At 31.9% G+C, this 26,032-nt stretch overlaps 2 protein-coding genes across 2 annotated transcripts; both read left to right on the forward strand.

The window, feature by feature from the left end:
• The first annotated feature begins 14,451 nt into the window (after window positions 1-14,451).
• On the forward strand, window positions 14,452-21,075 carry TES (ATP binding microtubule motor family protein). Its single transcript, XM_085734675.1, has 15 exons — window positions 14,452-14,640; window positions 14,985-15,237; window positions 15,552-15,641; window positions 15,739-15,839; window positions 16,001-16,114; window positions 16,199-16,280; window positions 16,516-16,583; window positions 16,746-16,805; window positions 16,885-17,009; window positions 17,628-17,823; window positions 18,333-18,419; window positions 18,745-18,834; window positions 18,903-19,805; window positions 20,127-20,431; window positions 20,627-21,075. The coding sequence occupies exons 1-15, from the start codon at window positions 14,575-14,577 to the stop codon at window positions 20,949-20,951; spliced, it is 2,865 nt and encodes a 954-aa protein (XP_085590801.1). The 5' UTR covers window positions 14,452-14,574; the 3' UTR covers window positions 20,952-21,075.
• A 1,551-nt stretch (window positions 21,076-22,626) lies between these two features.
• EIF3K (eukaryotic translation initiation factor 3K) lies at window positions 22,627-25,539 on the forward strand. Its single transcript, XM_085731551.1, has 8 exons — window positions 22,627-22,851; window positions 22,934-22,990; window positions 23,098-23,148; window positions 23,536-23,598; window positions 23,930-23,980; window positions 24,050-24,116; window positions 24,647-24,729; window positions 25,150-25,539. The coding sequence occupies exons 1-8, from the start codon at window positions 22,702-22,704 to the stop codon at window positions 25,351-25,353; spliced, it is 726 nt and encodes a 241-aa protein (XP_085587677.1). The 5' UTR covers window positions 22,627-22,701; the 3' UTR covers window positions 25,354-25,539.
• The last annotated feature ends 493 nt before the right edge of the window (window positions 25,540-26,032 follow it).

Here is a 26,032-nt window from a genome sequence, read left to right on the forward strand (position 1 = left end):
GGAAAAATAAGGTGGTGGCTAACTCAATTTATAGACAAGAAAGGAGATACATAATGGGAATTTCACATGCTGATGTGGCACTTATATTAATTAATTACTTAAAGGAAAAAAGATTGACCAATCAAATTTATTTATTTTGTTTTATTTTATTTTTTAGTTTAAGACGTTCACCAAAGGTCAAAAATCTTTACCTATCTTTTTCTTACTTCCCAAGCTTTTGTTTTTTTTGACAATTCTTATCTTTTTTTTGTGTGGGAGGAATTCTTATCTTATTCCTCAAGCCTAAAGTTAAATAGAGACTTAATAGCAGTTTTGATCCCCCTATGTTTCAAGAAGTTGCGATCTTGGTCCTCTAACTAAAATAATTCGATTTTGGCCCCCTATGTTTCGCCCCCTTTGCACTTTTGGCCCCCTAGGCCAATTTTGACCAAGTCAATGCTAACGTGGCGCCACATATGTAATTTTTTTATTTTTTTAATTAAAAAAAACTTTTTATTTTTATTTTTTAATTAAAAAAACTTTTATTTAAAATTTTTTTATTAAAAAATATAAATAAAAAAAATTACACACGTGGCGCCACGTCAGCATTGACTTGGTCAAAATTTGCCTAGGGGGCGAAAAGTGCAAAGGGGGCAAAACATAGGGGGCCAAAATCAAATTATTTTAGTTAGGGAGCCAAAATCGCAACTTCTGTAAACATAGAGGGTCAAAACTGCTATTAAACCTTAAATAAATGCATAGGGAATATTAGAAGTATATTCCTTTCTAAATGTTGCTTTATTTTTTTGACAAAATTCTAAATGTTGCTTAAAAATTTCCCTCAAAAAAAAAAAAATGTTGCTTAAAAATTGAAATAAAGCTAGAATATGCATTCTTTTGGCAATTACATAAAGTGCGGTTCAGTTTTTTTTGGGTTAAGGAGATATGGTTGTACAAATTTGATCTGGATAGGATTTACTCTGATAATAAAAATTATACTCTTTTATATGGATAATAATTCTTCTTCTTTTATAATTTTTCTTTTGTAGATAGGTGAGTTGGGTTTGAATTTTGATCATGGTTTTCAATCTAACAATTTTGATATATTTGTATTAGGACAATTTTATTACATATTGTAGAGTCAATTTAATTCCTTAGTATGTTTCAAAATTAAATTACTACATTACAAAATAAATTTAAAATAGAATCCATCTATCGATAAAGAATGTTGAGTTCAAAACTACTCCATATTTATCTAATATGACCGGAAGATTCAACAATTTATATCAATATCAATTTTCATGATAAAGAATGTTGAGTTCAAAACTACTCCACATTTATCTAATATGACCGGAAGATTCAACAATTTATATCAATATCAATTTTCATGATAAAGAATGTTGAGTTCAAAACTACTCAATATTTATCTAATATGACCGGAAGATTCAACAAATTATATCAATATCAATTTTCATGTTTATTTATTTGAAAAGGCCAACTTTTCATATTAATTTATGCTAATAGAATTATGTAATTACGCAGATTTTGGATTCGAATGTTTTGAATTCTAGTCTCCCTAATATCTTTGAAAGGAGATAAATATAAATACTTTTATAATTTTTTTTTAATTAAGGTATCATTGACGCATCTTAAATCTCTATTATAAAATATATATGATAATTAAAGTGACTCTCTTTATTACAATTAATCTAGTGATGTAAATAAACTGATTAGCAGCAATGCACTAATAGAAGTTAAATATGTGTAATGAGTGTAGTTGTTTATAATAATTTTTTGTTGGTGAAAAAATTAAATTGTCGGGGTGCATCATGGTGGTGTTCGTCACAAGCAAAGACTTTTTTTCCTGTTGTTATATTTATTTAACTTTGGTTTACCTACTAATCCTCTAATTCCTCTTGTTATTGGATAATGCATCAACAGAGACTGACCCCTCTTGTTGCTTGTTGCAATTGAGTAATTTATGTACGATGATTGTGGTGTATAGTGTTCAGATAATACTTATAAACAGCACTAAGAAACAAATACATATCAATAATTAGATAATGCAACCGTAAGGGGTACTTAATAAAGAATATGCTCCTAATTAAATAAGTCAGCAAATTAGCCAATGATGATGACTATGTGACATTTCATCAAAAAAAATATGATGACTATGTGACATTTAACCCCATGCAAATGTCGAAAATACCAAGACTTGGCGATAAATCATATATGGAACTTTATATAAAAAAAAACCATATACTATGAACTTCAATTTATAAATAAACACCAAGTTGATATACCTTAATTTTAAAATGCTCGAATCCGGAGGAGAAAACGAGGTAAACTAAGTCAAGCAAACAAAACTCATTTTAGAAATTAAATAAATAAATAAAAACAAACAAAACTCATTTTAAAATATCAGTTCTATTAACAAGATTAGATGAAACATAAGAGAGTTAGACATTTACAACTTGACGAATCAATATTTCGATTTCAAATGAAAAGTGTATTCATATTTAATGTCCAACACATGTAACCTTCAATTGAAATAACTTAATTATGAAAAGAAAAAAAAATGCTAGTTCCTAATACGAGATAATCTCCACATATTATTAGTACTTATTTTCTATGTCTATCTTATTAGATGAGAGTATGAGACACTTCAATGTAGAATTCATGATAATGCAATTAACCCTTCTCTTGTTCCTACTTTCTAACTATTTCTATGTCTTAGTCGTTTGTAGGTATGCTTACATTTTTAAGAAAGTTCCAAAGTGTCATGCTTTTTATTGTAAAATAAGTTTCAATAACTAAAGTATTTATATAGATGGAATAATTAGAATAATTGAGATACAATAATTAAATAAGAGTATTATTAAAAATATAATTAATTTTTTTTTTATCTTGAATGTCTTATGATTGCCACATTAAAGCTTATAAAAAAATTGATTGCCAATGGCAAATGGTTTTGAAATTCTAATATGAGAAAAAATAAAGTGGATAACATGGTCAAAAAAAGATGGATAACATCCCCCAACCTACTATAGTACTCTTCTACTAGCTCAAATTTAGTAAAAAATATTTGGTAGGTAGGGTAATTTGAATTAGAAATTTAATTACTTATATGGCAGTGTTTCTGGAAAAGATTCATTATGATTACTGCCAACTTTTCCCGTCGTGGTTTTGCTGTTGTTTTCACAAAACAGCTTTTCTTTTCTCCATTGATCAATCACAGCTACCGGCCTTTTCATCACTTGCGTTTTTTTAATTCACATCCTTATCCACTTTTCCCTATGTCTTTTCCAATTTGATTAATTAATTCTATATCCATATTAAAAAATATGTTTATTTAAGCATCCTTTATTTTTTGTGTGGTTCCTGTAGTATTTGACTCAATACTGTTGTCTGAACCGCTAAACTGCTTATGGGTTTGTTTAAAGTACTCCATTAGTTAATTAGGGAAGGAAGCGTTACATGAAAGTGTTAGGAACATTATTTTAATCAACATTGTCAAACAAAAATTCCTTAGTTTTGATACTCAGAAAATAATGCATCTGTGGCAAATTTCTCAATAAATATTATATCTTGTCAATTTGATTTGTAATTAGTACGAGAGTGTAGAGTAATTTTATGAATGCTTCTAACGATATCTCACTGTTTAGATTTTCCATTGTAAATAAAAAATATTATTGGACATTTACAACTTTCTTCCTGAATATATGCGAGGAAAGTAATTTCGTGTGGGGATTATATTAACTTTTGTTTGTTGTTTCAAACCATGAAACTTTCTTTTCGAATCATCTTACCCTCTTAGAGCATCCATAATGATAGTTTCCTAATAAGGACTCCTTAAATGGACCCCACGTGACACATCACTTATTTATAATTTTTTAATAAAAGTACCTATTAAGGACTCAATGACTCCAATGGTAATAGACTAATAAGGACTCCAATGAAAAGTACTTAAATATGTCCCACTATTTTTATATCATTAAACAAAAACGATTTATCTATTACTCATTTTTACAAGTGGGACCAAATATTACACATTTTATTACTCCTTTATGCAAGTGGGACCAAGTAGTACACATTTTATTACTTTTTTAAACGTGGGACCCGTTAGTTACCTAGGAGAGAGAGTCATTATATTGTTGTCCGTTCCTTAACGGGAACTCATTTTTTCTTCCTCCAATGGAGGGTCTTTAACAGGGAGTGGTCCTTGTTAAGTAAGGACCCCATTGAAGATGCTCTTATAGTTTCTATCCAGTGAGAATTCATATCCTCAGCTATATAACACATGGTGTTGAGTGTGTACGTGTTGTGGAAGGTTCATCCAGTGACCTAATCACATTGATGATTCATCTGAGTTTAATGCCTGCACTTTTATTTACCTCACGGTAAGATTGACAAACCTTGATTTCCCAATCCATCTCCAACAAACTGGGAGAGGATCCACTCCAGTGGAAATTTCCTCCTGTTTTCTCCTGTGAGATAATCTTAGCCGTTCATTCCTTTTAATGACACCTTAACTAATCTTAGCCCTTCATTCTCCTTCCCTTCCTCACGTTGTTTCCTTTCTGTTGTTTCCTTTCTTTCCCTTCCTCACGCCATTCATTCCTCCCAAACCCATCTCAACAGCGGCGACAAAATAGTATTGACGGTGGTTGCACGGTGGAGACGTGTGGCAGCGAACCACATCGGCAGACTACAGAGTGGTTGTCCTTCCTACTCTATTTTCCATCTTCCTTCAAAATTGTTCTTTCCTTATGTTGTGCGGCAGCGACGGTGCACCACGACAGTGGATTACGATGGATACTAATTTGAATTTTATTTAAATTCCAACCATTTGAATGGATTACAGTGAGTGATTAGAGTGATTACAGTGATAATTTGAAGAGAGAAAAAATCTTAATTTGGTTACAGTGATTACAAAATACTAATTTTGAATTCAAATCATTTTCAATTCAAATCATTGATCTCGTTATTATTTGTTTGAATGATACTTTTGTTTCTGATGAGATTGGTGAATTGTGAGGGAATGAATGGTGTGAGGAAGGAAACAAAACAGCGTGAGGAAGGTGAGAAAGAAATGAATGAACTTGTACAAAAAAAAAATAATGAATGAAGGGCTAGGATTAGTTAAGGTGTCATTAAAAGGAATGGACGGCTAAGATTATTTCACAGGAGAAAACAGAAGAAAACCTCCACTGGAGTGGATCCTTTCCCCAACAAACTCTTGATCTTCAAAATAATTTGCATTCCCGGTACTCCAATTGGTTCTTTAATCTTCAATTGATAATTACGTGAATAAATGCATTGATCTTATTAATTAATATTTTTTTCGGTAAGCTATTAATTATTTTGGGTTAATTAAGTTTTTAGTCCCTATAAATATTTACAGTTTTGTTTTTAGTCCCTACAAAATAAAATCACACGTTTTAGTCCCCATGACATTTTCCTTAAGCATTTTAGGGACTAAAAATGCTGATGGAAAAATTTTATAGGGACTAAAAATGTTGTTGGAAAATTTTATAGGGACTAAAAATGTTGATGGAAAATTTGATAGGGACTAAAAATTGTGATTTTATTTTGTAGGGACTAAAAACAAAATTCTGAATATTTATAGGGACCATTTACTTAATTAACCCTTAATTATTTATATTGTTAAGTTTTTTTCATAGTTTTTTTTTAAAGGAATTTTTTTTAATAGTTGGCATGTGAGTTTAGTTCAATTGATAGGAACATTGTATTGTATATCCATAGGGCCGAAGTTCAAAGTCCAAACACCTCACCTATCACTTTAAGATGTGAATTTATAGCTATTAGACTACTCGAAAAGAATAAAAAAAAAAAACATTTGTGTAATACTTGAAATAATAATAATAATCTGTATGATTTTTTGGTTGTTGAAGAATACGTGATTATTATCCAACTAAAATTATTTTCCATTTGGTATATTATAATAAAAAATAAAAATAAAAATAACCGTTCCACTCGAAGGAAAAAGTGATAAGGCATTAGGTGAATAAAATAAGCGGCTTCTGAGCTGTACATACACCTATCATTTTAGTATTACCTCTGCCCCTAATTATAAGACTCTTTTGAGAAGAAAAAAATTGCCCCTTTTTATAAGACTCCTTTAGTATTTTCAAGTACATTAATTATTTCTTTACCAACATATCCTTATTTATCTTGCATCTTTTTCTTCAATCAACAATAAATATTATGTTGAAAACATAAATTAACTCTCTCTCTTAAGGATAAAATTGTAAAAATAATAGTAATTATATACAAATTTAATACTACAACCAACTTTCTTAATCTCCGTAATTTTTGCAAAAGGCTCCTATAATTAAGGACAGAGGTATTTTTCTTTTTCAAGTTGTTTAGTGATCATAATTTTATTCTTAGGGTGAATGAATTGATAATGACAAATTCGAACTCTGATTTTTATATATTACAATATTTTTTACCAATTAAGTTATGTTCACGGAGTAAACAATCAATTACCCCCCTAAAATTGTAACTTTCGTCAAAAAACCCCCTGAATTTTGCAAAACGTCAAAAAACCCCCCTGAAATTGTCAAGCGTGTGTCAATTACCCCCCTCCGTTAATTTCCTCCATCCAATATGCTGATGTGGCCGTTAACTGCCACGTGGCACTGCTACATGGTCAGAAAAGTCATGTCACGTCATAGGGGGTAATTGACTATATTTTTTTTTTAAAAAAAAATCTGATTTTTTTTCTTTTCAAAATTAACATTTGTACCACCCACTGAACTTGCAAATACCCCCCTCAAAATTTAAAATTTATTTGCAAATACCCCCCTCAAATAAAAATAAAAATAACCGCTCCACTCGAAGGAAAAAGTGATAAGGCATTAGGTGAATAAAATAAGCGGCTTCTCAGTTGTACATACACCTATCATTTTAGTATTACCTCCGCCCCTAATTATAAGACTCTTTTGAGAACAAAAAAAATTGTCCCTTTTTATAAGACTCTTTTGGTATTTTCAAGTACATTAATTATTTCTTTACCAACATACCCTTATTTATTTTGCATCTGTTTCTTCAATCAACAATAAATATTATGTTGAAAACATAAATTAACTCTCTCTTAAAGATAAAATTGTAAAAATAATACACCACTCGGTCACTAATATAGGCAAAAATTCACTTTTTAGATACATTGAATTAATGATGTATGTGGTCTTTATTATATGTCACATACATCATTAATTGAATGTTTCTAAAATGTGGATTTTTGCTTATATCAGTGACCGGAGAGTGTAGTAATTATATACAAATTTAATACTACAACCAACTTTCTTAATCTCCGTAATTTTTGCAAAAGGCTCCTGTAATTAAGGACGGATGTATTTTTCTTTTTCAAGTTGTTTAGTGATCATAATTTTATTCTTAGGGTGAATGAATTGATAATTACAAATTCGAACTCTGATTTTTATATATTACAATATTTTTTACAAATTAAGTTATGTTCACGGAGTAAATAGTCAATTACCCCCCTAAAATTGTAACTTTCGTCAAAAAAAAAACCCTGAATTTTGCAAAACATCAAAAAAACCCCCTGAAATTGTCAAGCGTATGTCAATTACCCCCTCCGTTAATTTCCTCCATCCAATATGCTGATTTGGCCGTTAACTGCCACGTGGCACTGCCACATGGTCAGAAAAGTCATGTCACGTGGCATGACTTTTGTGACCATGTGGGAGTGCCACGTGGCAGTTAACGGCCACATCAGCATGTTGGATGGAGTAAATTAACAGATAGGGGTAATTGACAGACGCTTGACAATTTCAGGGGGTTTTTGACGTTTTGCAAAATTCATGGGGTTTTTGACGAAAGTTACAATTTCGGAGGGTAATTAACTATTTACAGTATGTTCACGGGATCAGACTCATGTATTTTGTTAAAATTCTATTGGTTTAGTTGCATTTTAATCCTCATAAGACGTCATATACGCTATTGGTCTTCATTTTTTAAATTTTGCAATTTTACTCTCTAATTTTAATCTTCATTTTTTAATCTCCTATACATACATTTTAGAATGGTGAAATGAGATAATACACATGGCAAAACAAAATGAAATATACAAGAAAAGTGACATGTGGCAAGTTGAATAATAAACATATGAGTATGCAAATAAACATATTTGTTACAATTTTAAAAATTAAATTCCAATTACTACCATTTATGGCATACCAAAAGGACAAAACATGCACCAACAATTCAATATTAAGCTATACTAATTACGTTCAATCACAATTTAAAAAGAAAACAAATAAGGAATCGCATTAAATTAACATAATGAAAAAAAAGTCAATTGTTTTTTGTCAAGAAAAAAGTCTAATTTAGATTTTATTTAATATATATATATATAAAAGCACGGGACACATTTATCTCTGATAGCTAAATAAACACGGGACAAATACTTATAGCTGATAAATACAGATAATAAAAGATAAATATTAATAACTAATACATAAAAAAAACATGGGATAAACCTGACCTGACCAAAACAAAAAAAAACGCGATAAATATATATATTCATTAATAAATATTAAAAAAATAAAATTGAAAAATATTGTTATTAATACATAAAAAGAAAAACAAGAGATAAAAATAAAAATAACACAAGAAAAATATTCTTTACCATTACTTTAAAAAAGAATAAGACGAATATTCATCACTGATAAATATTATAAAAAAAACAGGATAAATATTTTTCTCTTGCACACAAAAAAACACGAGATATATATTTTCAATAAATAAATGTGGAACAAATATATATCACTGGAAAAAAGAGTTATTTTTCATTGATACATAAAAACACGGGATAAATATTTGACAATGATAAATATTAAAAAAATATGGCACAAATATTAATCCCTAAATCATATTTGAAGAAAATTAATCACTAAATCATGAAGAAAAAAAACACGGGACACTATTTGTCATTGATAAATATTACTTTTTTCAAAGAAATACAAAGAAAGAGAAGGGAAAATAGTTCAACACCTTTTTAAAAAGAATCAATATCTCCTATCTCCTATACATACATTTGAACATGTTCAAAAGAGCCAATCCACATGGCATTCAAGAATGTTTCTAGCACAACAATTGTCACGTGTCCTCCTCTTTGCAAAAAAATAAAAGGTTAAACAAATGTTAGCTAACCTCTATGCGCATGAGTTACTTTCTATATGAATTAATTGATAAATATTAAGAAAATACTAGACAAATATTAAAAAACACGAAAAAATATTTATAACTCATACATAAAAAAAGTACGGGACAAGTATTTATCACAATTTATTATGAAATTTTTATAAAAAAGAAAAAACATAGGACACATATTTATTATTGATACATAAAAAATTATGAGTGAAATATTTTTCATTTTTATAATCAAAGTAAAAACTAAATTAAAAATAGAAGGAAGTACAAGATTGAGGAGCAAGGACATGACCATGTAAACCACAAAAGCAAAACCCTTCAATTCAGTAAAAAAGTGGTAATAAAAGAGAATAACCCTACAACTACCACAGACAATCCACGAACCTACGTAGGGGTGTGAAACCAAATTGCAAATAAATGCGGTGTGAATTTTCTGAGCATTTAAATAGGCGTACGAATCGTTTGCCAACACAGAAACGACTCAAGTTCCAACAACTCCCTTCAAAGGATCAGCAAGCCATAAACGCCCTTTCGAGTCAAAGCAACCAGTTACGAACTGAATCCACACATTCATAGTGGTCTTGAAACTTCAACCAAAGCCCAGATCGAAGGATGAACAGACAGTATAAATCTATCACAGTCCACTAACGACGCAAGAAGCAACCATGGAGGATATAATCATTTAGGTACGAAGAACGACTACTACCGTCAACATAGAGCATTTACGCACCTAGCCCTTTCGAGCAACATCAAGATAAAACAAGTCATCTTGAATCAAGATATGCATCCAACATAACAACGCCAGAACTAAAGAACCCATATTTTCAATCCAAAAAACCAGATTCAAGATTTTCAGACCAAATCACAGAGCCGGAACAAAGCCACCACTCATCTTCATCTACACGAAACAAAACAAAAACAAACGTTTTTTTTTTGAAGAAAAAAACAAAAACAAACGTAAAAAACATAAACGAAAAAAACATAGCAAAAACCAGATCGAAAAACTCTCGATCTGACATAATCCACCACAAAAATACTAACTCATAACTGCGTCGGTGCCAAAGCAGTACAAAGACAACGACGACATTGAATGAAATCAGTGACCACAACAGAATCAACTCACATCAAGACTGTGAGAGGACAGTCGGGGCTACGCTTCCCTGGCGATGATATAAAACCCATAAATATATTTTTCTTTTATGCATAAAGACACAAGACATATATTTATCATTAATAAACATAAAAAAAATACGAGACACATATTTGTCATCATTGCGGAAAAAAAGATAAAACATATTTAAAAATTAACGGGGTAGATAATTTTCATCAATAAATAGAAAAAAATAAAACAATTTGATATTGAAAAATAATGGTCTATCACCCGTGCATTGCACGGGTTAACACACTAGTGATGTAACATGTTTTAATTTGATATGACTATAGTATTATCATAACAATTTTGCCACGTCAGATTAAATGTCCACATCATAAACAAATTAACTTTAAAATTTAAAAATATCTTTATGTATATATTGCATATCATAGTATTTTTAAATTTAAAGAATACTCGTTAGATATAGAACTAACTACCTTCACTAAATAGTTTATGGAAATAACTCTTTCACCCTTTCTTTATTCAAATAACTCTACAATGTCTCTCCATCAATGGCTCTTCATCAAGTATTTCTACTTTCACTTCAGTTAGGTTAAAGTCTCTTATTTTTCATCTATAGAGCTGTCCTACTGTATTTTTTATTATTTTAAAAATGATTAATAACAAACACAATGATAATCATTGCAACAACAACGACTATGATATTTGATCGGTCAAAAATATTAACAAAACATTTCATTATCAAGTAGAAAAAAAATGTACTGTCAAGAAAAGGTAGTTTTTTTTTTCTTTCTAGATATTTAATTATGCGAAAATGACTTATCTTAAATTAAAAAGAAATAGAAGATTCCAACGTTTTGTCTATTTTATTTTGGTTAAGTAGTCCAATGACAAGAAATTCAATTTTTAAAGGTGAATAAGCGAGGTGTTCGAGGTTCGAACCCCGATCACCGCTTATATTATACAATGTCTACAAACTAAGATAACTTCATAGGGTGGTTCAGGTATTCTATACGCGCAAGTGTCGAGACTGATCCATCAAATTGGATATGAATTTAATGAATGACAAATCTCTCACTCAAGATATTTAACATTATTGTATTCCCAGAACATCTAATACCTCTAATTAAACTGAAAGAGATTGTTTACCATCTCATTTAAGTGTTACAGAGTTAATGATGAAAGAACAAATATTTATGTGTTAATTTCAAATGAGATAGCATGAAAAATTATAATAAGAGTTTAAATTTAATGATTATTATTATAAAAATGTAATACTCATATTATTATGTACAAAATAAAAGAGTTTAAATTTGTATTACAAGTAGTACAACTTAAATTGTAGTTGTAGAGACATTTAACGTGTTGTAAAAAAAACATTTAATATATTAGAGTACGAGTTTGATTCCTTCACTTCTTTGTTGAGTTTCTCCTCAGCTATTTTGCAAAAAAATAAACTCAAATTTTGAAATAAAATTATATGAAAAAATCTGATCAAATAAATTCGTTTTAGGAAAAAAAAAAATGTGATGATTGGATAATGTATAACATGTGGGGGTCGTTGACGTTGAACTACATGTATTCTATAAGTCTACCCCACTGCCTACGTATATTCATCTGTACTGTAAGAAGTAAGAAAAAGAAAGGGAAAAAAGTACTACTACAAAAATCAGTGGGTTACTTTGATGGTTTTGTGGGGACAGAGATTTCATAAGGTGGTTTTTCATTTGATGGTTGGGCAAAATGACTTTTCTTACACTCAAAGCGCCACCAATTGTACTAAGTACGACCCTAAACAATAATTAGTTTAGTGTTTGTTCCCTTCTTCATATGAGTTGGGTTATTCAAGTGTTCAACTCAGCCAACTCCTAAGTTACATGGAGATTAAACAAATTTCCTATTGCGTGGTTCATAAGTTTTTTTTATTACAATGTCATTAGTATGAAATAGCACTTTGTTTATCGATGATTGGTCTGTTCAAAAATCTGTTAGGTACATACTAAAATGGATCATTCATCCTCAACTATATATTCTCCACATGCTAAGTTTTAGATTAAATTTTTGACTACTTACTTAAAAATGACTGAACTCCTTAATTACCCCTCGTACTAATCATAGGTTGTTGTGTGGTTCACAAGTTTCAAAATAATGTAGCTTGAAACTATTTTTTTCATTAGTTATGTTTGTTTAAAGACAAATGTTAACTTGTGCCCTCAAGGGCATATGTTAAAGAACTTATTATAGAAATATACGTATTAAAAGTCATGCAGTCAACTTCTTAAAAGTTAAATTATCATGTTTTCCAATGCAAAGTTGCTCATTTTGGATTCCTTAACATGTGCCCTTAGGACACAAATTAGCATGACCCTTGTTTAAATAATCAAGTGGTTTTTACAAAGTGTGCATTGCATCATGGATGGACGAAAGTTGCCAACATAAATGTAGTTATATTTTTTTACGTAATTAACAATATTTTTAAAAATAGATATATCGTTATCTCTTTAATAATCGACTTGTAAAGTAAGATGTGTCTCATCGTTTATTCAATTTTAGACCTAAATATTTTTAAATGTGAGCTTTGGATATTTTTTTTTCTTTCCAATTCACAGTCAAAGGTTACACGTCAAAGGTTCTAGACGCCACTTTATTCTATGTAGGGGATGTACTTGTTACACATGTGAATTTGTAATTGGTCAGATAGATCCCCACCGCAATCTGCACAAATTTGAAACCATTGTCTCCAATGAAGCCATAGTAGTTTAGGAAAGAAGATCAAGTACCTACAAGTAACTTTCTTAAAAAAAAGAAAAAAAACTACAAGTAACTATATTTCAATTCTAGCATAAGTTGAGGGTGCGGTAAGCATAGTACATTACAAGCGTGTTAAATGACGACCTATATGAATGCGACCAAATTTAATATTTTTACAACCAATTTTCCATCCTAAACTAAACGGTTGCTATTACACACACCAAGACTTTTAACAAGGACAGTTGTGTATATTAGTCGAGAAAAGACAGCATGAAAACAACACGCAAATGCAAAATTAAATAAACTCGGATGCACTTCTACTACATATCAAGTTACTCTATACTCTCTCTTTCAGTTCTTAGAGTTTAAGAAGAAAAGAAAAAAAATGAGAAAGTGGAAAGGGCAGGAAAAATAGTCTTCAGCTTAAATGAAAATGTATTTTTCTTTATAGTATAAAATTATCTATTATGCATACTCAAAATATATATTTTGAGAGATAATTGGAGGACTTATTAAAATTCTTCAAATCAGTTAGGTAACTACCTCTCACTTTTTAATTGCAAGAACAATATTATGTAGGGGTTCGAATTCCGAACTCCACATATAAAATGTGTGAGCTCCAACCACTAGGTTATTTGACAAAAAAAATTCTTCAAATCATTATCATCCTTTTATACTACTTTCAAAATTAAAAATATGTTAATCATAAAAGAAAGTGAGATTATCTATACTCTATAAAACCTCAAAATTAAAATAAAAAACAACACTATCAAAACTCTACAATTAATTGTACTTTTTTTTTAAAACAAAAATATAATAAATAAAAAAGAGATACAGAGACTGGGGGGCATATGACCTGACCCAGGTACAACCCAAATGGGAATAATACAATACAATACAAACCAGCCCTACCCTAATTAATCCTAACAGAAAGAACACTCCTCACGAACGCAACACAGCATGCCCGCGTATGAGCACGAAACCATAATTTGAATCAATGGTTTTATATTTGGATGTACTTGGGCGAAAGTAATACTAAAATGGATGAACTCCTGAAGAGTCTTTTTGTCGCATCTCATTTGGCGAAAAAAATAAAATAAACTCTACCATGTAAAAACCATGAAACCATCTCTTAAGAAAAAGGAAATTGCTCATTCCCATATAAACTGACCAAAATTAAATCACGTAGAGATATTTTGGTCAGTTTGTATGGGAGTGTGTAATTTTGGATGGGAGAAGAGCAATTTCTTAAGAAAAAGCTCACGAAGGCAGGCCCGTGAAAGTGGGATGATGTGGGCCCCAAGAATTTAGAGAGCCCATTTGTATCGATTCACGTGCCGGGAGCGCGCACGTACTGAACGGAAAGAGCCACCATTGAAAGTAGCCGTTACTAAACAATTTTTTTTGTTTCTACGAATATTCAAAGATTTTCATTCTTCTTCTTCCAAACTTAGAACATTCAAAGAATTTCACTCTTGTTACTCAAAACGACATCGTTCTGCATTTTCCGACGAATCTCACCGGCATTCATGCGTTTCCGACCGCCGTCAAGAACTCACGACGCCACCGAGCCTTCCCCTTCTTCTCTCACACCTGTAAGTTATTTTCCTCTTTCATTTCACTGAGTAAACTTCTTTATAAGAATCAATTTCGTTTTTTAGAATTTTTCTTCTGAAATTGTAAACGGAAAGAAAAGATCAAGAAAATTTAACAACGAATTTTTTTTAGATAAATTTAGATTTCAAATCGCCTCAGTAAAGTAGTGGATTTCTATTTTGAGAGGTTTCAGCTTAAATTTAGGTTCATTCGCTCTTTGCAATGTAGCTATATTACTGTTTATTTAAAATGTTTCCTAATTTGAATCAATGGTTTTATATTTGGAAAGAAAGTGTTGAAATTTGCTAGTATTGATTAATTAATGATGTGTTACGATCTGCAGAAATTTAGGGTGAGCAAAATGGTAAAAACACCAACAGCGGCAACACCGTTGTCTAAGATACGTAGGAAGCTAGCCGATACTCCCAGAGGTTCGAAAATTCGAGAGGAGAAAATTAGGGTTACGGTTCGTATGAGGCCACTAAACAGGAAGGAACAAGCTATGTATGATCTTATTGCTTGGGATTGTTTGGATGACAAAACCATTGTTTTTAAGAATCCAAACCAAGAGAGGCCTTCAACATCCTACACTTTTGGTATGTGTGTATGTATTGCAATTTGCATCAAGTTCAATTTTCCTCTTTCTAAAGATGAGAGAAATTAATGAATTTTTTGTTCAAAATTGTGAACTGAAATAGTCATAAAAGGAAATTAATGAATTTAAGTTTTTTTTATAACTGGTAATTAATTTTAAAAAACTGGGCTAGTTATGATTCTCTTAGCATTAATTGATTTTTATGATTCCTGGAGCAGACTTGTATTTGTTATATTTCTATTTTCATCTTATTTAATTATTTAATATTTTTTAATAGTTGTTATTATGATATGATATGATATGATGACGATACAGATAGAGTCTTTCCTCCTGCATGCTCAACTCAGAAGGTTTATGATGAAGGGGCAAAAGATGTTGCATTATCAGCACTTTCAGGAATTAATGGTAACTTATTCCGAGCTAAAACCTTACATCGGGATTTTTTTCTCCTCTCCGATTACTGCTCTCTTGGATCAATCCAACAATTTCAATTTTCTTGCAGCAACAATTTTTGCTTATGGGCAGACTAGCAGTGGTAAGACGTTCACGATGAGAGGCATCACTGAAAATGCTATCCGGGACATCTATGAGTGTATCAAGAATGTGAGTGACTATTGATACTACACTTTATGTCAGTTATCGTTTTATAAGGTTAAAAAAAATAAATTAGACATGCGATTCACGATTTGAATTCTATGTACCAAGTCTAATTGGTAGGTTTGATAGTAAAAACTTGCGCTAATGAACTTTGTTCGATATCACAGACACCGGATAGGGATTTTGTTTTGAGAATCTCAGCTTTGGAAATCTATAATGAAACTGTTATAGACCTTCTTAATCGTGAATCTGGTCCTCTTCGGATTTTGGATGATACCGAGGTATAGTTCATAGATAAAGCTTCTACTTAAAGTTATCAAAGAAATCTATACATTTCCTTGATAAATATTTTTTATTGCATGCAGAAAGTGACTGTTGTGGAAAATCTGTACGAAGAAGTAGCCAGGGATGCTCAACATCTAAGGCATTTAATTGGCATATGTGAAGGTAATTTAGAAATCTGGCATAGTTTGTCTTGGCTGAAATACATGCATCCTAGCTTTCTCCAGTATCTTGGGTCATCATGTTGTTCAGATAATACTGCTATATTTCACCATTTTTTATGTTTGAAGTAGATTTATCATTGTATACGTATAAGGCGTGTAACATAGTTGTAGAAAATATAGCACTTTGTTGGCACTTACTACTGCTATAACTGTTCATGAATATATTGTATCCGCAGCTCATAGGCAAGTGGGAGAAACTACTTTAAATGATAAAAGCTCAAGATCACATCAAATAATCAGGCTGGTAAGCTCACTCAACTACTTTAAAATGCTAACACATGCATATTTAAGTATTTCGTTTGGGATAACTTTCCCATTTCTCTTCTAACTAAATGCAGAGGTTAGAAACCAATGCATTTTATTTTCTGTCCTAATGTATTCGTTTATGTTTTTATAAACATTTCAGACTGTAGAGAGCTTTCATCGTGAAAGTCCAGACCATGTAAAATCTTACATAGCCAGTTTGGTATGTTTTTATCTCCATAGTTTGACCTGAAAGTCTTGATAGCAAACAGTCTCATTGATGAATGTTTATGACTTCTTAGAATTTTGTGGATCTTGCTGGAAGTGAACGCGCATCTCAAACAAATACATGTGGAACAAGATTGAAGGAAGGAAGCCACATTAACAAAAGTTTATTGCAACTTGCATTAGTCATCAGGCAGCTAAGGTCCTGCAATTCTAGATTTTTGAAGAACATCCAAATAGATGTGTTTACCGTTTCTTATTGTTCTTTTTGTACAAAAGCCTGATTGCAACAAGTAAACTTTTTAGCAACCAAAAAGTTCAGTCATAGTGATTACATGACAGAGCTTTACAAAACAAAACAAAAATACTGAGGAAGCGTTTATATTTTATAAACAAAAAATATAAGAATATGTTTACACATTTTATAATATTTAAAGAAGCGTTTATATTTTAAAAAATGTGTTTACACATTTCATAATAATCAAATACGTTTTCAAAATTAGCAAGGACCTCAAAAAAAACCTTTTAATGAACCCGAAAGGTTTCCAAGTTGTTTGTCGTATTGACTTGCTTCTTATATTATGAAATTTAAATGCTATGAATGATTACTAATGTACTGATGGAACCCTATTCAGTTCACTACATAGAGTCTCCTGGTAGTTTTTATTTAAGAACCGCAAATTGATTGATGTAGAAATGAGATAATCTGAAATTGAAATGTATAAGAATCTTAATGATAAAATAGAGAACTTTAATGTTATGTGATTTCGCTCAACACGCGGGTCTGATTCTGCTTTTGGTGTTTTCTTTTGCTTTGCAGTTCTGGAGAAAGTGGTCACATATCATACCGAACTTCCAAGCTGACACGAATATTGCAGTCTTCACTTGGAGGAAATGCTCGAACGGCGATTATATGCACCGTGAGTCCTTCCTTAAGTCATGTTGAGCAAACGAGAAATACACTATCGTTTGCTACCAATGCAAAGGAAGTCGTTAATACTGCCCGAGTAAATATGGTACGACTAACGCCTAAACATGACCATATATGAAAAATCTTTTCTACACTCTCTTCTACATTTATAGTTATTTATTTTTCTTGAAAATTTGTTTTAAATATAAGTATACAGAAGTTTGATAGTCAACATTCTTATTTTATGGACAAGTGTAATACTAAATTTAAGTTCTAGACAGATGGTAGCCGAAAATTAACTGGTGCAAAGGGTATATGTTTTAATAGAATGATTTGAAATAATTTAAGAGTGATGGATTCTAATTTTCATAAACGGCATACTGTCTTTTATTTTCATATTGGTAACCAAAAGCGCTACTTACAGAATTTAGTCTGTGTCACTCAAATGGAACTTCGGATGTATATGTCCTTTTCTGTAATATGTTAACTCAGTGTAATGTATCTTCTATTTCAAAATACCACTTCATTTATCAATTGCTTTCATATTTTTCACAAAAAAGAAAACAATCATATTGTAAAAAGTCTGTCTAATTGGTGGGCGGTGCTTTTCAACAGGTTGAAGGAGAGTTAAGAAACCCTGAACTGTCTGAACATGCAGGTCTAAGGTCATTGCTAGCTGAAAAGGAGTTGAAAATTCAGCAGGTACATAGTTCTTTCTTGGTCTTAACTTTCATGTAAAATATATGAGCCTACTGCCTGAAACAAATTTAGTGACCCTTACCAGCTACAGATGGATATTATAATTGTATTTTCCAAAGTTCTTGCATTTTCTCTTAGCTCAAAATATGGTCAATTAATTATAATGAAGCCACATTTTTTAACATTTACGGAAGTCTTGGAATTTGTAGCAATACTGATTATCAAATCCTGTAAAGTAGCTTCAGCTTGGTTGCTCTTCTAGTCTAGAAGACTAGTATAAACTGTAAAAGACTTGTTTAATCATTCTCACTTTTCATGGAAATTGCAGATGGAAAAGGATATGGAAGATCTGAGGCGACAGAGAGACCTTGCGCAATGTCAACTTGATCTTGAAAGAAAAGCGAATAAAGTTCAGAAGGTATTTGGAATGATCATGTCACATTAGTTTGACCCCTAATTTTATTCTTCTAACTCAAATATATGCAGGGATCAAGTGATTACGGACCCTCTAGTCAAGTTGTCAGATGTCTTTCTTTTGCTGAGGAAAATGAATTAGCTATCGGTAAACATACTCCAGAGAGAATGGAAACAGTAAGCAGGCAGGCAATGCTGAAGAACTTATTGGCTTCTCCTGATCCATCAATACTTGTCGATGAAATTCAAAAGCTTGAACATCGGCAGTTGCAACTCTGCGAGGATGCAAACCGAGCACTTGAGGTTCTGCATAAGGATTTTGCAACCCATAATCTTGGAAATCAAGAAACGGCTGAAACCATGTCAAAAGTACTGTCTGAAATTAAAGACTTGGTAGCTGCTAGTTCTACTGCAGAAGAAATCGTGAATGCAGACAAGACCAACCTGATGGAAAAGATCAACCAGCTGAAAAATCAAGGGAACACTATTACATCTTTAGAGAGGAAGCTGGAAAGTGTTCAGAAATCTATAGACAAGCTGGTATCTGCTTTTGGTACCGAGGAGACTCCAGACAGTAAGACCCAAGTTAGAAGGAAGAAAACTCTTCCTTTCAAATTAAACAACAGCTCCAACATGCAACACATAATACGAGCTCCTTGCTCGCCTCTCTCTTATCGTAAAGCAACAGAACATGAAATTGAGAACAGAGTACCCATTATTTCCTCCTCTGGTCGTGATACTTATGCAAGGTTGCATAGAGATACCCCGCGAAAGGATGATGAAAGTTGTGATTCTATTTTATCACGGGAAGATAGCCCTGCTTCGCGGAAATCAAAATCAGTGAATGTGAAGAAGATTCAGAAAATGTTCAAGAATGCTGCTGAGGAGAACATTCGGAGTTTCAGGGTTTATATTACCGAGTTAAAAGAGCTAGTGGCTAAGCTGCATTACCAAAAGCAACTTCTGGTTTGCCAGGCAAGATTTGATAGAATCGCTATTTATTATATATATTATGGTGCTGCCATGATTATTTTCTTCATCTTAGTTTTGTTTTCCGCATTCAACCATCTTCGTTTTGTTTCCCCTGCCAAACTATAGTTATTATTGAATATATATCGAAAAATTTGACATATTTTAAAAACCACTTGTATCTGAAAATAACTTGGAATGACGGAGTTACTTTAGCACTATACTTACTGCTGCTTTTCTAAGTTTAACTTCATTGTAATTCATTCATGTTAATAATATATATATAATTTACGGAAGTTGATGCTTTTCACCTTTGCACGGGTATAGGTTTTGGAGCTTGAAGCAAACAAGTCTATAACCGAAGAAATGGATACAACTGATCGATCTCCTTTATCATGGCACATACTATTTGAACAGCAGAGAAAGCAAATTATCATGTTATGGCATTTATGCCACATTTCTCTGGTGCACCGGACACAGTTTTATCTTTTATTAAATGGAGATCCTTCTGATCAGGTATATATGGAAGTTGAACTTAGAAGATTGACTTGGTTGGAACAACATCTAGCAGAGCTTGGGAATGCTAGTCCTGCTCTTCTGGGTGATGAACCTGCAGACTCAGTTTCGGCAAGGTATACAAGTGTCTTTGATGATTCTATTTTTTTTTTTGTGGTGGTCAGGGTTCGAACCCTGAACCTTGCATATATTATGCATTGTCCCTACCAACTGAGCTAAGCTCATGAGGACGATTCTATTAGATGCATATGCATATGTTTATTTCAGAAAATAGTGTTGATATTTTACTGTTGATTAATCGTCAAATGCAGTATCAAAGCTTTGAAGCAAGAAAGGGAGTATCTTGCCAAGAGGATGAACTGTAAACTTACAGCCGAGGAGAGGGAACTACTTTATTCAAGATGGGAAGTTCCTCCAGTAGGAAAACAAAGGAGGCTGCAATTTGTAAACAAATTGTGGACGAACCCTTATGACATGCAGCATATACAAGAAAGCGCACAAATTGTAGCAAAGCTCGTTGATTTCTGTGTATCTAATGAAAATAGCAAGGACATGTTTGCTTTGAACTTTGCTAGCCCTCATAATAGGAAAACATGGGCAGGGTGGAACTTTATATCAAATCTTTTAAAATTGTAAACACGAATTATTGTAAATGTCTATCAAATATGATTATAGTTGGAGAATGGAGCTCATATACAATATTGATTGTAAATGTCTTTCGAATATTATAGCATCTTCAATATAGTGATATTAATACGCAGCTATTTTTATATTATTATTTTTCGTTGGAGAATGGAGCTCATTTAGATAGTAGATTGTGTTCCTTGAACTTCAGAATGTTCGTTTTATAAGGAACACTTGCAGTTAGAACCTGAGAAAATCAGTTCTCAGATTGTAGCTCGCATATTGGTTAAGGTTTGCTAGCCCTCTCTCAGTCTTGCTTTTTTCTTCATAAGCACTTCTAAGAAGAATAAAATTAAGAATGGCTAGACTGTATTTTTGTCCTCCCAATTTTCACAAACTGACAATTTTAACCCCTAAATTTTCATAGTAGTACCTTTTCCCCTCACTTTTAGTCCCTTTTGCAAAAGTGACAACCCCCACTGATTTTGACCGGATGAATGCCGGTGTTCGAGGACAAAATTGTCGGTTTGTGTAAGTCGGGGGCCAATATAGCCAGTTAGTTAGGGGTAAAAAATGCAATTTTGTCAAACCACAAAATGCACATGTGGCATCCGAGTCATTAAATTTGGTATCCACATAAGTGTTGAACTGGTCAAAATTAAGTGGTTCTCCAAAATGCGATTTCATCGCAAATTATAAAAAAGAAGCATAGATTCTACCATTGTAATTTGAGATTATTCATATTTTTGGCCTCCTATTTTCCACATATACGTAAAGTCAAGAAAAATGACTTAGATGTTGAATTTTTTTCATGATTTATTTGCACGCATATTTAAGACATTAAAATATGACTTTTCATTTAAAATTAGAATTTTCTGACAATGGATAAATTAATTATAATTTTTAAAGCGTCGAAAACTCAAAAAACATAAGAACAAAAATCTTAACCTAAAAATCAAATTTTAAACTGAATTTTTGTAGAGATATCTATAAATATATAGCAAGGATATGCAAAGTTAATATTTTCAAATACCTTGTGATATTAAGCTAGTTTTTTTTTATACCATTAATAAAGGGTAGTATTGTAATATAACCTGTGATTTCCTTTTTCAATACAAAATTAATTATATTTCGTTTAATTTCGTGTCAAAATGACTTAAAATTTTAGTATCGGACCTAATTGCTGACTAATTCAAGGGGTTTGATCCTACTATCCACTTGAGGGGCTCAGCCTGGACTAATCCACTAAAGTTGGCACGAGGATTTCAATTTGAGAGAAGCACAAGATCCTATGTCAACACTACGAAACAAACCCAAATGAATTAAAAACGACTTATAATTTAAAAGGGTTAATTAAGTAAATGGTCCCTATAAATATTCAGAATTTTGTTTTTAGTCCCTATAAAATAAAATCACACTTTTTAGTCCTTATAAAATTTTCCATCAGCATTTTTAGTCCCTATAAAAAATTTCCATCAACATTTTTGGTCCCTAAAATGCTTAAGGAAAATGTCACAGGGACTAAAAAGTGTGATTTTATTTTATAGGGACTAAAAACAAAACTATGAATATTTACAGGGACTAAAAACTTAATTAACCCAATTTAAAATAGATGAAATATTTAAAAAAAAATGACTCAAAATATATTTAAGTTTTATTTAGTCTCTATTTTTCGTTCTTTTCCCTTGTGAGTGGTAAGATAGCGAACGCGAAGTACTAGGGTTTAGCGCATCAATCAAGTGAGTGAAGAGAGAGTTTCGAAATGGGAAGAGAAGCAGCAGCAGCAGCCGTACAAGTACAACAGCAAGGACAAGGACAGGGAGGAACCGCTTACACTGTCGAACAGCTCGTTGCATTTAATCGTTACAATCCAGATATTCTTCCAGATCTCGAAAATTATGTCAATGATCAGGTAACCTTTCTTCTTTATCATCCATATCACTTAATTAGGGTTTATACAATTCAATTCAATTCAATTCCAATTATTTCTTCAGGTTTCATCGCAAACTTACAGCCTCGAATCAAATCTCTGCCTTCTTCGCCTCTACCAGGTATCCATTTTCTTATTAATCGTCATTTTCAGATTATTGCTTAATCACAATTTTAAAATGATTAATAGGTTGATTATGAGTAATTGTTTGTTTGCTTATTATTGCAGTTTGAACCTGAGAAAATGAGTTCTCAGATCGTTGCTCGCATATTGGTTAAGGTATTCAATTCTATTTTTTTACTTTGCTTATTACTTTCGAACCAAAAATCATATGCCTAAGGGATTTTTGGATTGGCTTATTTGAGCTTATTTAAGTTTTGTAAGACTGTCTGAGAGAACTTATGAAAACAGATTATTACAACATTGTTCAGAAGCCGTTTTCAGCTTATTTTCATAAGTTCTCCGAGATAGCTTATGAAAACAGCTTATAGCTTATATCAAAACAATTTAACTTTATTTTATCTTTTGCTATAGAAATAGCTTATACATAAGCGCTTATCATGATAAGCACTTGGGTTATAAGCTGCAAATAATCTGTTTATCCAAACAGAGCCAAGATAGCTGATATTATCACTTGCTCAAATATTTGGTTTTGTTTTATAATAGGCCCTCATGGCTATGCCAGCTCCAGACTTCAGCCTGTGTCTCTTTTTGATTCCGGAACGTGTGGTACAAACTATTCTTTCTTTTGTACTTGCTTTTCTTGTTCTCATGCATAATTGATTGGATATTTGAATGATTCAGCCACTCCTGTTAGATGTCTATAATTGAGAAGGACCTAATAGTCAATTGTAATAGTATGAATTTTACTTGGTCAATCTTTTGTGTTACACAGGATTTCTCTGTGTCTCTGATATTCATCTAGCTGTAGAAATTTTCTATTTGAATTTGAATTGCTAATTGTAACGATGATATGTTGATTTCCTTCCTATTTAGCATTACTCGATATAACTTTTTGATTCCCTTTTGTTCATTAATTTTTGTTTACTGTGAATATTAGCAAATGGAGGAGCAGTTCAAGACTCTGATTGTTCTGTCTCACTATTTAGAGGTATGCATCAATTAGTTGCCATGACTTACGCAGTTCAAAGAAATCATAAATTAATATTCTTCTCTTCAGACTGGAAGGTTTCGTCAGTTCTGGGATGAAGCATCGAAAAGTCGTCATATAGTTGAAGCTGTGCCAGGTGATTATACTGATTTAATTTTGCTATATCTTGTTATTTGTTTCTCTTATAGTTTCTCCAGGTCTTCCCCTAAATCACTAGAAGTAGGGGAAGACTTAGAAAAACTATTAGAGGATCTATTAAGAAGGATCTAGAGATTGATGAGTTGGAAAAAGACATGGTTTTTGATAAATCACTGTGGCGTCATTTGATTCATGTAGCCAACCTCACTTAGTGGGATAAGGCTTGGTTGTTGTTAATATATATCTTGTTAATTGCGTCGTGTAACTGGGAAGCCTTGCGGTTACAAATATCTGATATATGACAAGCATTTCAAGATGGAGCTTTATCATATGCTTGTCATTGATATGTTATTGGGAAATAATAGAGTTGTGCTGCTACAATATCATATATATGTCAGACATTGATTTTTTGAAAACCTGTGGGGATTTTTGTTTATCTTTGGTTTAGTATTGACTCTGATTTGGCTTATAGGTTCAACTTTGTTAATACTTGCTTTTATGCTAGCTTACTTTAGAAAATTATTGCAGGATTTGAGCAGGCAATCCAAGGCTATGCGATTCATGTTCTATCCTTGACTTACCAAAAGATTCCTAGAACTGTGCTTGCTGAGGTATGCCTTTTGTTTTGTCCATTTAAATGTTGGTTCGTTTATGACTGAAAAATAGTTTTTGTGTAGCTAGTCTTTGCTAGTTCAAAGTACCTTGCATTAATTCTCCAAAACTTAGTTTAACTCCGGTTTGATGAATGAACGCATACATGATACAATACAACACTATTGTTTCGTTTATTCCTTTGGGGTTAAATGATTCTTGAAAATTTTGGCGGTTAGTTTTTTTTTTTTTTTGAACAAGAAATTTTGGCGGTTAGTTATTTGAATTCTTCTCACTGTTTCTCAAATACAAGAGTGTTGGTTTCTGTAGAAATTGTTTTTATTTTGAAGTCTTGTACGTACCTATATGATATCAGTTGATTTCTCATATTACTTTGAAGTATATAATAAGACCATTTATTTTTTGTTAAACTTGAATAGGCTATCAATGTAGAAGGTTTATCCTTGGACAAATTCCTTGAACACCAAGTAGCCAACTCTGGTTGGGTTATTGAGAAAAGCCAGGGGAAGGGTCAACTCATCGTCCTTCCCAGAAATGAATTTAATGATCCAATTTTGAAGAAAAACACTGCAGATAGTGTACCATTGGAGCACATTAGACGGATCTTTCCTATTCTTAGCTGATTTTCTATGGGGGACTGTATTTTCTTTCCAGAAAATGTACGAATTTGAGACTAGTTGAAGCGATATTTTGCTGACTCCCATCCCATTGTATGCTTCAATTTGAGAATTCATGAACGGCTATTGTAGTTTCCCCTTGACTTTTTGCATTAATGTTTGAAATTTAATTTGCTTTACCTATTTCAAAAAGCAAGTTACTTTGCCATGCCATATCATTGATTGGGGTAATGCTCTCAATGGGTGATCTCTAATCTTATTGGGAGAGCGTTTGAACTCACATAGGAGTGTCATTAGTGTCACTTGTAAGTTAATAAAGGAAGTAGAAAGAATAAATGTTTTATTTTATGGTCTGGGGAATAAAACGTTTAGACTATAAGCATGTGGCCATACTGTTTTGCTAGTGTACCATTCATGCAAATGGTTGGATGAATTTTTAGTCCCTATGAAATGGATGAAATTTGACTTTGGTCGTTGCAAAACTTTTTCTTTGGTTTTCATTGTAAAATATTTAAGTGATGTTTTTTGTTTTCATAATATAAGACGAATTTTGATTTTTGGTCTTATATAACGTTGTTCTTTGATCCCTGCTGTGACATAGGATAATCATTTGATCTTGGCTAAAATATGGTTTTGGTCCCTGCAAATATTAAAGTTGGATTAATGGTTATGACTTGGTGTCAAA

Source organism: Medicago sativa, chromosome 8, assembly GCF_051527215.1.
Source record: "Medicago sativa cultivar Bolivia chromosome 8, Bolivia_mono, whole genome shotgun sequence".
NCBI classification, from domain to species: domain Eukaryota; kingdom Viridiplantae; phylum Streptophyta; class Magnoliopsida; order Fabales; family Fabaceae; genus Medicago; species Medicago sativa.

Excerpts from the sequence above, each read along its gene's own strand:
- EIF3K (XM_085731551.1), top strand. The coding sequence starts at position 22,702 with ATGGGAAGAGAAGCAGCAGCAGCAGCCGTACAAGTACAACAGCAAGGA. Across the intron at positions 23,149-23,535 it reads TTGCTCGCATATTGGTTAAG|GCCCTCATGGCTATGCCAGC; the intron begins GTATTCAATTCT and ends GTTTTATAATAG. Across the intron at positions 24,117-24,646 it reads TATAGTTGAAGCTGTGCCAG|GATTTGAGCAGGCAATCCAA; the intron begins GTGATTATACTG and ends AAATTATTGCAG.
- TES (XM_085734675.1), top strand. The coding sequence starts at position 14,575 with ATGCGTTTCCGACCGCCGTCAAGAACTCACGACGCCACCGAGCCTTCC. Across the intron at positions 18,420-18,744 it reads AGGAGTTGAAAATTCAGCAG|ATGGAAAAGGATATGGAAGA; the intron begins GTACATAGTTCT and ends TGGAAATTGCAG. Across the intron at positions 18,835-18,902 it reads AAGCGAATAAAGTTCAGAAG|GGATCAAGTGATTACGGACC; the intron begins GTATTTGGAATG and ends AAATATATGCAG.